Source organism: Phaethon aethereus (assembly GCF_964289735.1).
Source record: "Phaethon aethereus genome assembly, chromosome: 15".
Lineage (NCBI taxonomy): Eukaryota > Metazoa > Chordata > Aves > Phaethontiformes > Phaethontidae > Phaethon > Phaethon aethereus.
This window is the reverse complement of record NC_138591.1, coordinates 13,658,012-13,670,257: the sequence shown is the minus strand read 5'-3', so window position 1 is coordinate 13,670,257 and position 12,246 is coordinate 13,658,012. Positions and strand designations below refer to the sequence as shown.

Here is a 12,246-nt window from a genome sequence, read left to right as displayed (position 1 = left end):
AGCCCAGACTGGGGGAGTAGGGAGTGGAAAGGGTATTCGGCAACAGAGCTGTTAACTTTAAAATATGCCCAAATCAGTAAACACATCAAGGGATACATCTGACTTGTTTCCCAGGCTATATGGTAATACTCGCAGAAGACTGCTTTAATTCACAGAGTCCAAGATAACTTATAGCAACATTTACTGAAGTTTTTGCAACTCAAGTGTTACAGCATTGGTTAAATGTCATTGATACATACAAAAAACCCATAAATATGAACATATACAAAGAAGGACAAGCAGTTCCAAATTTTCAGATGATCACTGGGATCAAAACTGGACAAAGGATCATGGACTGTCCCTGTCATCCACAGCATCATACTTTACCTAAGTTTATCCTTTGCACCAATTGGAAGGCATTTTCTACGAGAGGCTCCTGAGACACTGTCCCAGTCTTTAACTTACCCTTACAGCTGAACTGTCAACGCATCTTGCAACACGCACCCTTGTTCTGCCCAGTTACAGTCACATCCCGGAAGACCGTGCCAAGAGAACCCACACATCCTACAGAGCATTCTATACCACCCCTTCCAGTGATCTCAATTTCATTAATGCTCATCCAGCATTATTTATCATATGTATGTATGAAACAAGGTTTAATATCAAGAGGCTTCCCAGTCAGCCTAAAATCCACTAAAAGAAACAATGAATTTAAAGTGAGGATGCTCTGGCAGAGTTACTGCATTTCACTTCCAGAGTTTTTCCTGTTTAAAAACAATCTTAAGAGGCCAGGTGCAACACTCAGGATCAGCATCAGTCATTCAGCCTCCTATTGCAGGTTCCAAGTAGGACAGGCTAAACACAGAACTGGTGGCAGCACACCGTGCACATCACCGCATCCCACACGGAAGAGACACTGCTCAGACCTTAAACAAGCTGCAAAGAGATTTAGTCTTTGGGCTGTTCTTTACCATTTCTACTTTCTACACCAAGTGCACTTATCAGCAGGCTTTGCACAGGAAAATGACAGAAGTAGGTCAGTTTGGTAAACTAATTAAACTTCACAGAAGAATAAGCAGAACAAACATGCAATGAGGAAAATCACTGGAAATTAGCTGCTGTTATCACTCAAATTCTCCAAATATTTGCGTAAACTTCTGTTTGTCTACTATCTGGCCAAACTTAATCGTAAAATATAAAATATCTGTACTGTTATACCGTTTGAACTGGAGAAGCAGCTCCCCCCTCCTATCTCCAACTTCATCCAAAGTCATCACTGTCTCTATGGGACAGTAAATGTCATTCCGTCTTCCCCAAAACGTCAAGTGGGCCACTTTGACGGTACGGCCAGTTTCATTTAAGTAGATTAATCCGATAATTCGTCTGAAAAAGTAGCTCATACCACACAGCATTGCACCAGCAAAGAACGCAATGCCAGTTGTATATAAGAGGATACCGTGAGAAACCTGGTCTTGCAGATAGAGGTAGCAGATGGGAGGCAGCACGACCATGGTGGTGACAGTCTGTAACAGCTTCAGTCTGGACAGCACCCTGCAGTACTTAATCCACGGAAACCTGTAGACGAGTTTGAACTCTCCTGTTTCCTCATCCACAGCCTTTTGTCGGACCACAGCAGCAGGGCCCAAATGGCACAGACACATAGATGGCTCTCGCTGTCTTCCAAGGTAATTACTAACACCATTAACTCGCCAGCTTTGTGACCGCAAACACTCCCATGTACCAGAAAACCAGGGTGGGCGAGCATCTTCCTTTTTCCATGACCTTGTCCAGAGCTCATTTCGTAGACATCTCCCAAAAGATGGTGCCATGTAGACTTTAGTCCTAATTCTGAAGAGCCTAGCCTACGAGGAAATATTCCCACAGGTCATAATTTGTGTCTTCTTTTATAACCTTATCACATTCAGCTCAGCATCTGTTCCTTAGGCACCCAAAGACAGTAAGCATAAGCCACGCCACCCCAGCTCTCTGTCACCTTACACTTAAAACTAGCGTTACGTTAGGAACATTGGTGCTTGCATCCCTCCCTGCAGATGAAGAGGAAAAATACTTGTGGTAGTATAGCTGATATCAAAGTTAGCTTACTGAACGTAACCTTATGGCATTCCCCACCTCTCTCTTTTTTTGAGCAACATCAAAGGGAAAACGCCAGCACTACGAGTTGCTTCTAAGCAGAGAGGGTAAGCGAGCCTGGGGCTACTAGCCAGTGAAATCGGCAAAACGTTAAACAATCACTTAAAATCGCAATATCAGGGAAACGGAAAAAAGCAGGTTAAGCAGCATAAAGGGGAAGAGCGCAGGAGTAACGCTCTTTTTCGAGGGGCTACCTGTTAGAAGCGCACAGGGCAGTAGAAGATAAAGGGAAGAAAGGGAACTACCGTGCCGCCCTCACGCTGTAAGACACAGGATGGCGTTCCTGCCTGGACCGGAACGCGTAACGAGCGGACAGCAAGGGGCACAGACGCAGGCCGGGGACGCCATCCCTCTAGAGGCTGAGCCTGAACCTGCGCCTGCCTTCGGGGGCGGTCAGCGGCAGAGGCGGCGGGCAGATTAACGCGGCGAGCAAAGGAGCTGCTGCCCCCGCGCCCTCCCAGCCCGGGCCCGGCCCTCCCCTCCTCCGTACCTGTATCTCCTCCGCCGGCGCCGGCACGACGCTCCAGCGGGGGGCGGCCCGCCCGCAGCTGGGCCGTTACGTGGCCCTCAGGCGCGGCGCGCGACCCTTCCCGCGGCCGTTGCGCGGCCCTCAGGCGGCGCGCGCGCGGCCGCCCCCCGCTCCCCCCTGAGGTAGGCCGCAGCCGCTCGCGCCCCAGAGCTGCCGCCGGCGCCTGCCTGGGACGCAGCGCTCACCCCGGGAGCAAAGGAGGAGACAACCCCTCCTCGGCAGCAAAGCCCCCACCGAGGCGGCACGACGCGCCCGCCCCGCTTACCGCCGCCATGGCTCCACCGTCCCCGAACGCGGCTGCGTGGTACCGCCCTGCCGCCGCGAGGCACGGCGGGAGGGGGCGGCATCCCCCAGCTTCCCGGCGGCCCTCGCGGCGGAAGCGCGCGGCGCCGGTTCCGCTGCGCCGGCCGGGCGCCATGGCGCCGCTGCGGCCCGCGGCGCTCTGCCTCTTCGACGTGGACGGCACCCTCACCGCCCCGCGCCAGGCGAGTCCGGGCGGCGGGCCGGGGCCGGGGCTTTGCCCTCCCTGGGCGCCGCGCCCCCGCCCTGGGCTGTCTGCAGGGCTGGGACGCAGCGCTCCGCTGGCGGGACTCCCAGCCGGCAGGGCTTTGCCCGGGCTGTGGCACGGAACGGGCACAGGCGCTTATTTACGAGCCTAACGGCCCTTAGGGAACTGGGCGCGTCGGGTCTGCGTCGGTCTCCGTGATGTGCGAGCTCACGCTGCTGTTTAAGACAAAAAAAAAAAAAAATCCGTTTTAAAGCTCTGCCCAGGATTGCTGGGTTTTGATAATTACTGCGAAATAGAGATGCGGGTCTCATGATGAGAATACTGACAAATCCACTTCTTTTCTTTTGGAACCCAGAAAATCACAGCAGACATGGCCGCGTTTCTGCAGAAGTTGCGTCAGAAGGTGAAAGTTGGAGTCGTGGGCGGTTCAGATTTTGAGAAGATTAAGGAGCAGCTGGGCGATGACGGTAAGGACAGCGGCTGATGCAATCCCTTGCACTGAACTGCCTACAAGGAAGTTGTGAAGATTAAATGTAGGTTAAACCGTATTCATTCCCCTTCCTGGTTTGGTTGTGTTGCGCTCAACTCAGTGACTCCGTGAAGTCACGACTTTGTGATCGTGCCTGAGGGGGGCGTTTTAAAATGGCCTTATGTACCTCACGTGTACCTGTGCAGGCTGCTCGGATGTCTAGCTCATCCCTGCAGCACCGGATTTTGTGAACTGGGGGGTTACGATGCAGAGAGGGACTCTTGCTTTAGTCCTTTGAGAGGCATTTCCTTTTCTGGATAAAAGACTGTCTTTAATGGTCTTTACTTAATTGGTGCCACTGATAGCCTTCTGTAATGCCCAAATAACTCAGATTTGTTTGGCTTACAAGTGGTCTCCAGTAAGCCATGTATCATCTTGCACTGTAGTAGGATTATCGCAAGTCTTGGACATCTCCTGTAGATTAGTAACATTGAGAAAACAAACCGAAAATAGTAGTATCCGATTTGCTCTCTAGCCAGGCTGTGTGCCAGGTTTTTGTAATACTTGAGGTGTTCAGTCACTTCCTTACATTTAATGCAAAGAGATGTATTTGCAGGGGAGGAAGAGCCTTTAAGCAAAAATACAGGTAACTTAACTGAAAGACTTCATGTGATTTGAGGTATGTGTTAATCTTGGAGAGAAATGAGTGGGTTTGATCTTGTGCTGGATGTTATGCTGCTGAATCTTTCATGCTTTATGATCTAATGTTTGCTGTATTTTAACCTATTTAATGTGCAAGACAATTCTGCATTAAACATACAGGGAAAATTATAAGTTTACTGTCTTTTTGTTTGGTTGTAGTGGTTGAACAATTTGACTACGTTTTTCCAGAAAACGGTCTTGTAGCATACAAAGATGGGAAATTCTTGAGCAAGCAGGTAAGTGTAAAATTTCCAGTTATGTGAAAGAGAAATTTTCTAAACAAGATTTTGCTTTGTTGCTAGAGTGGAGTCCTCTGTAACCACCCTTCTAACTAAGGCCAAAATTGCTGCTATTTTCATGTGTTACTTCTCTAATAGATCATTCGTTTGGTGCTCTGATTAATTTAATGATAATCTGCACCTTAAGCTTTATTCCTTGGGGTATTCTCAAAAGCTATTGGAGTCTGAAATGTCTGATCGAGTAAGAACAGTGAAAATTCTGGAACAGCCTTTTCCCTCAGCTTATCCATGGGAAATGTGGCCAAGCCCTCTACTCCTGGAGGTCCTACAGAATATGGCATTTCATAGCTGATGTCTGTGGGGCCTTAGGGTTCAGAAAGTTTCTTGTAGGTCTCTTGTAGTTGCTTTGTAGTATTAATTCAGAGTGCATATTCTGGGATGTTGCATAAGATAGAACATAAATACTCTAATATAAAATGAACATCTGATTCTAGATACCCTGATCACCTTCATCAGTTCAACTAAGCAATGGAGATTAAAAGTTTTAAAAGATTAAATTATTTAAAAGATTAAAAAGTTTAACTCCTGGCTGAAATTGCTGACTTGAGCAGTGGTTTCCAATTTACTGCAGTAACAGTCTCCATTTCTTCACATTTGGCTACAGTAGACATTAACTGCAACTTCTGCTGCTGCTGTCTTTGGCCCACGCTGTTTCCTTCTAAAGCAAGTACTAGTAGGGAGCATATTAAATGAGTTTGGCGTTATGGTTTTAAAAAAACAAAGTAAACAAAAAGAAAAATTAGAGCCTTTAGTTAGTACTGTGTGTGCCTCAACTGAGAGTCAATTATTGAAGGCATGTTTCTTTGTGGTATTAACCATGCCTGATTATCCAATGTCTGTGTTTCCCATGTGACTTGTTTTTAGAATCTCAGATTCTGGACCCTTGGTTGAATGGTATTTATTTTGTTAGAACATTCAGGGTCACCTGGGCGAGGACATACTTCAAGATCTAATCAACTACTGCCTGAGTTATATTGCCAAGCTGAAACTGCCAAAGAAAAGGTATGTGCATACACGCATCTCAGCAAAAAAATAATAATTTATGGTTTAGGAACACTGTATACATGAAACAGAGCTCAATCCATGCACACAAAGATGAGCTCCCAACTGGTGCACAGGATGTGAAATACTGATTAAGCATTTGTATTTAAGAAGGAAGGAAGTTTAGTTTGGAAGTAGGAGTATTTCCTTGACATGTCTGGAATTCAGCAGCGTAATGCTTTCCAGAGATTAGAAGCGTGCAGTAAGATCAGTTCTATGTGATGTGAGGTGCAGCTATCTAGAAACACTGCCAAGATTGACCTAAATTTTACTGGTTCACCTCAAAGCTGACAGACTGGCCTGTCATGGTCTGAGAATTGCATTGATAGGATGCTCCAGTCATACGTTTAAAACCAAATCATTCTTTTAAAAGTCAGTAAGGATGATGTTGAGGTTGCCAGATGCAAATGAAAGTCCAAAAGACTCCTTGATGGCAGAGGTATTGGTTCCTACACGTTTTTTATGCATACAATGAGAGGCTGAAGGAGACATCCAGTTGCTATTGTCTTCAGAATTAAATGAAAATTCTTTGTGATACTCAGTATTTTGAGCAATTTTTCATCTATTTTCTGTCTCATTACAGGGGCACTTTTATTGAGTTCCGAAATGGGATGTTAAATGTGTCCCCCATTGGAAGAAGCTGCAGCCAGGAAGAACGAGTTGAGTTCTATGAACTTGATAAAGTGAGTTACATCTCTTGAAAAATATCCAACTCTTCCAGAAGAGGCAGTTATGGCCAGGTTATGATTTTTAAAAAGCTTTTACACTTTGTGCATTTTTTTTCATTTCGATCTGTTCCATATGGTTTAACTAACTTCTTAGTTCAGACTTCAGGAAATACACAATAGGGTTTTTTTGTTGCACAGTTAATGATGATTACTTGCAGAAGGGGTGGGTTCAGCTCATGTTTCTTTTAACACTATATCCAGAGTACCAAACATCCTGCCTCAACTCACAGGGTTCCTGAAAAACCCTGTTGTAGATAAAACCATACTTACCTGGAGAGCTCCTTAATACATCAGCCTATATCCATTCAAGTCATTTAAAGCCTTTTAAAGCAGAATTTAAAAGCTGAGGTCAAACTATTGACCATTTATTTTCCTTTGTACACAACTAAATGTGCAAGACTGAAATGAATCTGAGCCATGATACCACAGTTCTGTTCCTATAACAGAGCCGTAACAACTGTTTCTGACCTGATACAAAACCTGAAATCTATTTCCTCAAAAGCAATCTTTGCCTGTGACTCAGCTAATGGGTGCTGAAACATATCTAAGCCCGAGGCATTCTGATTAAAGTAAGTGGAAATATTTGCAGCATGTTTTCAGTAGTAACAAAATATAGCTATATCACGCTAGTCCTGATACTCAGACCTTTGGATATTTCTGGAGGTTATCTTTTTATTGATGAATTAACATAGCATGTAGCTGATGTTTGTTTTTGTTGTGTTTTGTTTTGGTTTTTTTTAAACAGAAGGAACATATAAGAGAGAAATTTGTAGCTGACTTACGAAGAGAATTTGCAGGAAAAGGCCTCACATTTTCTATAGGTATTACATTTAAAAGAATTTAATTTAAAACATGATTTAATTTAAATTTCAGTGACAGTTATATCTCTGGGGGTGGTGGCAGGCATTGCATGCCAGACTAAGCCTTTTTTTTCCTCTTAGGCTTTCACTTGGTTCTTCAGTTCTGTAGCTGCATTGTGTGGGAGGAAGGAGAGGAAAGAAAACCCAAAAGCAAGTGCAAACTTAAAGAGAAAAATGATAATAACGGGGAATTAATTTTCCATGCATTTTTTCTTTTTTTTCCCCCCTTTCCCCCAATGTATTACCACATTATTATTTTTCAGAATTATAAAAAAAAAAGTATGCTTGCCATGAGAGCTGGTATATTGAAACACTAAGGCAGAAATGAACTGCCAATATAGCTCTCCTAAAGCATGTTGTAAATACCTTTTCGATACCCACTTCGACTGCAAATCACACTTTTATGTATTGGTAAAGTCCAAGGATTTGGAACTGGAACAGTTGTTGTCCTGTTAGGCTGTGTTAAAAAGGCAGATTTCCTTCTCTTTCTATTCTGAAAGCTTTAGAAAGCCTTTTGCATTAAGACTTTTGGCTGTACGTACACCAATGGTTGTATTCATTCTTGTAGTTTCTTTCTAAAAATTAAAAGATGAAATGCAATTTTTTAAAAGACGTTCAGTTTATTTAGGAGCAGTCAGTGTTTGGGAACATGCTAAGACTTTTGTATTTCTTTAATGGGTAGATAGTAATTTGTAAATTGCAACTGTAATAACTGATACCCTATAAAACACTTTCTGTACTTGCAAGACTTAACTCCAGGGTCTCATAATATCTTTGTGACTTCTGCAAAGCTCCCTCCACCAAAAATCTTACCCAGTTTAGTTCTTCCTCACTTACTCTCTTGTTCAGAAACGTGTTCTTATAATAAAACAAAGTTTGCTTCTTTCATGTCTATTCTAGGAGGCCAGATAAGCTTTGACGTGTTCCCAGATGGCTGGGATAAGAGGTACTGCCTAGGAATCATTGCCGATGATGGATACAAGACTATTTATTTCTTTGGCGACAAGACTATGCCAGTGAGTATATTGTTTTGTATATGCATTTCAGAGCTTCTATTTTAAACCACGAGCATTGTAGGTTCTAACCAATTGCCTTGTGCCTGACAAGAATTGAAGTCTATATTCTATAAATGTGAAGATGTGTCCATGCTGTGGGTTACTGGTCAGCATAGTGCTGAGACAGCCATGAGCAGAGGTTTTTCTTCTGTTTCCTGAAGTGAACACAGTGTTCTTGACAGACTGAACAGTGGAATAAGTTTTTAAATTGAACTTCTGTAATTATGTTAAAAACCTAGGTGACATGGCTACATAGAACTCATTATCCTGTTTGATTATTGTAGAGATAGATGCTTCTTGTTGGCTGGTGATTATTAAAAGTATTTATTTTCCATTGAATTCAATACTGTTCTTTTGCTAACTGTTCTGTCTCCACATTGATGAACTGAAATTACATATAATCCCTGTCCCTAGTCATTGGAGAGAGCTAAACAATTTCACAGGGTGATTCAGAGGCTTCTGAAGATACTGAGCAGAGACCCAACTAGAGCTAGCGAGCACAAGGACTTAGATGAAATTAAGGCTGTCTGAGCATGGCCAAGGGTCAGGGTCAGGCTCAGTTTTATAAGACCTTACAGTTTTATAACTAACTGTAAGTTACAAAGAACTTTGTGGTCTTATAAACTTAAAAAGGCCAAGTTTTATAAGAAAAAGACAATCTTTAAATCAAAGATTGTTTTTTTTTTCCCCCTGTGACACCAGCTGCAAAAGTAATCAATCACCTGTCCCTCTGGCATAGAGTTTATGGACAGTTGATTTTACACCCTATAATTGGCAGTGCAGCATTTTCAGAGTTTTGAAGTAGCAAGAGTTGCTGCTGCCTCACTGGAAAGCAGCATGGCAAACAACATACGCAAACTAAGTACTGCTTCCTGTAGGGTACGACGGTGCAACTTTCAGGGATCTCTGCTCATGCAGGCAGCAGCACCTTTCTTCCCTCAGCCAGCTGTGAAGGGGCCTTTCATCATTCCCCGGAGATCAGAAACCAGTTACCAATGTCACATTAGACCAGTAGCTAGCAAGGCCCAGCCACTACTGCAATACCAAAGGATCAACGATGTTAGCAATGATTTAACTAAAAGGAAGGAAAACCAACTTGGAAGGAAGAGGATAATGCAAGTAAGTTGCAAATACCATGTGCTGGTATAGTGTTCTGTAACAATATTTACACTTTAGTATTAACAGGTAAACAATTTTAAAAAGTCAATACTGGGTTGCTGTACCAAACTAAAAACATGGCTAAACTTACACTGAGAGTTCTACTCTTTCATTACCAATTCTAACATGTAGGTCAGGAAGTTTTCATGCAGATGTTTGTGGTGTTCAGCAGAAGTTTCAGCACAGGTGTGCTATAAACACATTATGCAAAAATATCAAAATGGTGGTTTGCAGTTTTTTAGCTTTCTGGAAGACATCTCAGATGTGACTATGTTATGCCCCTTCTTTCCATAATTTCCTTTGTGTCCCTTCTCTACCACAAGACTGTGACTATACATTAAGTTAAATAAAATTAAATCATTTTCTGTTTTTAGGGAGGGAATGACTATGAAATTTTCACAGACTCCAGAACAGAAGGCTACAGTGTCACATCCCCACAGGATACCAGAAGAATCTGTGAAGAGCTATTTTTTAAATAAAAGACTTTTAGAATTCATACTTACAAAAACGGTTAAGACAGCTTAGTAACGCAAAACATCTTCCTTCATCTGTATTGGTTTTTGTAATTGGTCATGAATAGCAAGTGCTTTGCAGGTCAGTCATTACTGAAAGGAAATGTTTTAATTGAAGAGAATCTTGCTGGCTGGTGGAATACAGCAGAGCTCGCTTAGCACCATCCTTTCACTGTTTCCATTTGCACGAGTACTTTGCTTTCTTTTTGTTGGTTGTGGGGTTTGGGTTGCCTTTTTATTTTTTTATGTTTTTGTTGTTGTTTAAGTCATCAGTAAACTTCCTTAGCTGACTAATTGCAGCTGGGGAGGGATAAGCTTCAATTTAAAAGATGAACATTTTAGAGTTGTTTTTTTAAAATACTACCTTGTGCTACAAAGACGTGAATTATAAAACAGTTGGGATTTTCTTGTTTAAAACTGGAAGATGAGTAAGAGAGGCAGGTTTTCTTTCTTTCTGGGGGTGGGATGGTAGAACTGAGCCAGAAGTCTCTGACCTCACACATGTTCCACTGCATGGTCTGAAGATATGTTGAGTCTGCCACCACTGGAAAGGCTGGACCAGGCTTAGTACAGTTGTGGTGCCAATGCACAGTACAGTTCAAGGTACCTATACTTTTTGCAGACTGTTTTTAAATCTAAAAAAAACCCCAAAACAAAAACCAACTTGAGCATACTAGCAAAATATATTTGTCACTAATTACATTTCTGATTTTCCTGGTAAGACATTAAGGGTAGATGAGATACTAGTACTAAGAAAAATGATCTGAACTATGTTCTTATTAAAATTCAATTTGAAGCATGACAATCGGTATAACTGTTAATACTACTTTTCTCATCTTCTCATCTGCCATTAGGAAAGTGATTTTATGTATGAAGTTTAATTTAGTAAAGGAGAATTAAATCTCATTTTATTATGAAAAATCATTTAAATTTGTCATTTTGGCAAATAAAATATGTAAAGCAGACCTGTCATATGCTGCCTGTCTGTACGAGTAAGTTATTGACTTGAATCTTTCCAAGTTTCTATGATACTTACACAGGAAAAAAGGGGAGAATACAATCTGTGTGTACAACCCAAAATCCCCAGAAGGACTTACAAAAAAGGAGGGGGAGCTGTGATGCCCTTAGGCATCAGAACTATCCTTCTCCATAGGGTATTCAGCCTCAACTGTTTCAATGGGAGTAGCCTTTGGACCAGGGCCATCTGTAGTGCAGGAAGGCTCTTTAAAGATGGCCAGATGTTAATAGCTGCTGCATTGTGTGTACATCTATGGGATGTATCTGTTTTGGTTACTTTTAGTGCAGGGTGGTTTCCTGTATTTACAGAAAGTTACCTATGCAAAACATCCTGTGCAGGACCAAAGCCAGATTTGTCTTCAGCCTCAAAATGATCTGCGTGCACATACCTGCATATGTTCAAATCTTAAAAGTTAGTTTGCTAGTCAGTCTTGTGCAGCCATTGCCAATAGCCAAGGTTTATCTTCTGCCTCTCATGCCAACAGATGAGAAGCAAACAGTCTGTCTCTCTGAGGGGAGAGGAAACACAGAACAAAACAAAGCGACCCACCATGCCTGGTCTCTTGTTCCCATCTTACTCTCTCTAGTGCGAGTCCAAACAGGGCAGGCATAAACCTCCCTGCCTTCGGCAGCCCCCACTTGGGTCCCATCCCCTGAAGCCTGGCTAAAGCTTTGCTGAACACTTTTGAATACTGGCTGCTCTGTCGGGGGCACCCCTTCTGAAATGCTCTCGCCTTCCTCCCCCAAGGGTCAGCTGGAATGGCCAGGCTATGCTATCCCTCCCTGTTACCCCCTACTCTATGTTAATATAAATAATAGCTAATGTTTAATATTATATAGTGACAATAAATGTATTTACAGAAGTAGTAGTATATATTAAACACGAACCTATTAAGCAACTAGAAAACATGCTAAATTATTCCCCCATTGTTCTGATAATGCCAGTCATCTGATACCATGCTGCTTTTAAAAAAAACTTTTAAATATCATCATACAGGTGTGCCTATGCAGGCACCTGCATTCTCCTCTGTCTTTAATGCTTAATCATCTTCAATGCCGACTACACAGAGAGGACACTGAAGATATATGTTAAAGCACTGTAACGGTTGCATTTATTGTAAAGGAAGCAGCATGTGATAGACCAACAAGCTGGATAGTGTTAAATCCACCACTACCAAATCTTATGGTTAATAAAAAATACACAAAAAGCCAAAACCCTGCTACAGGCTGGTCATGTA

At 42.6% G+C, this 12,246-nt stretch overlaps 2 protein-coding genes across 2 annotated transcripts; one reads left to right on the top strand and one right to left on the bottom strand.

Moving 5' to 3' along the window:
• Positions 1 to 1,103: 1,103 nt before the first annotated feature.
• On the bottom strand, positions 1,104 to 2,933 carry TMEM186 (transmembrane protein 186; the record flags this gene model as incomplete). Its single annotated transcript, XM_082006783.1, has 2 exons — positions 1,104 to 1,841; positions 2,925 to 2,933. The coding sequence occupies 2 exons, from the start codon at positions 2,931 to 2,933 to the stop codon at positions 1,104 to 1,106; spliced, it is 747 nt and encodes a 248-aa protein (XP_081862909.1).
• On the top strand, positions 2,851 to 9,958 carry PMM2 (phosphomannomutase 2; the record flags this gene model as incomplete). The annotated part of the gene is made up of 8 exons (XM_082006983.1): positions 2,851 to 3,144; positions 3,523 to 3,634; positions 4,498 to 4,574; positions 5,548 to 5,639; positions 6,262 to 6,361; positions 7,152 to 7,227; positions 8,167 to 8,282; positions 9,854 to 9,958. Exons 1-8 carry the CDS (start codon positions 2,932 to 2,934, stop codon positions 9,956 to 9,958), a joined length of 891 nt encoding a protein of 296 aa, XP_081863109.1. The 5' UTR covers positions 2,851 to 2,931.
• Positions 9,959 to 12,246: the final 2,288 nt, after the last annotated feature.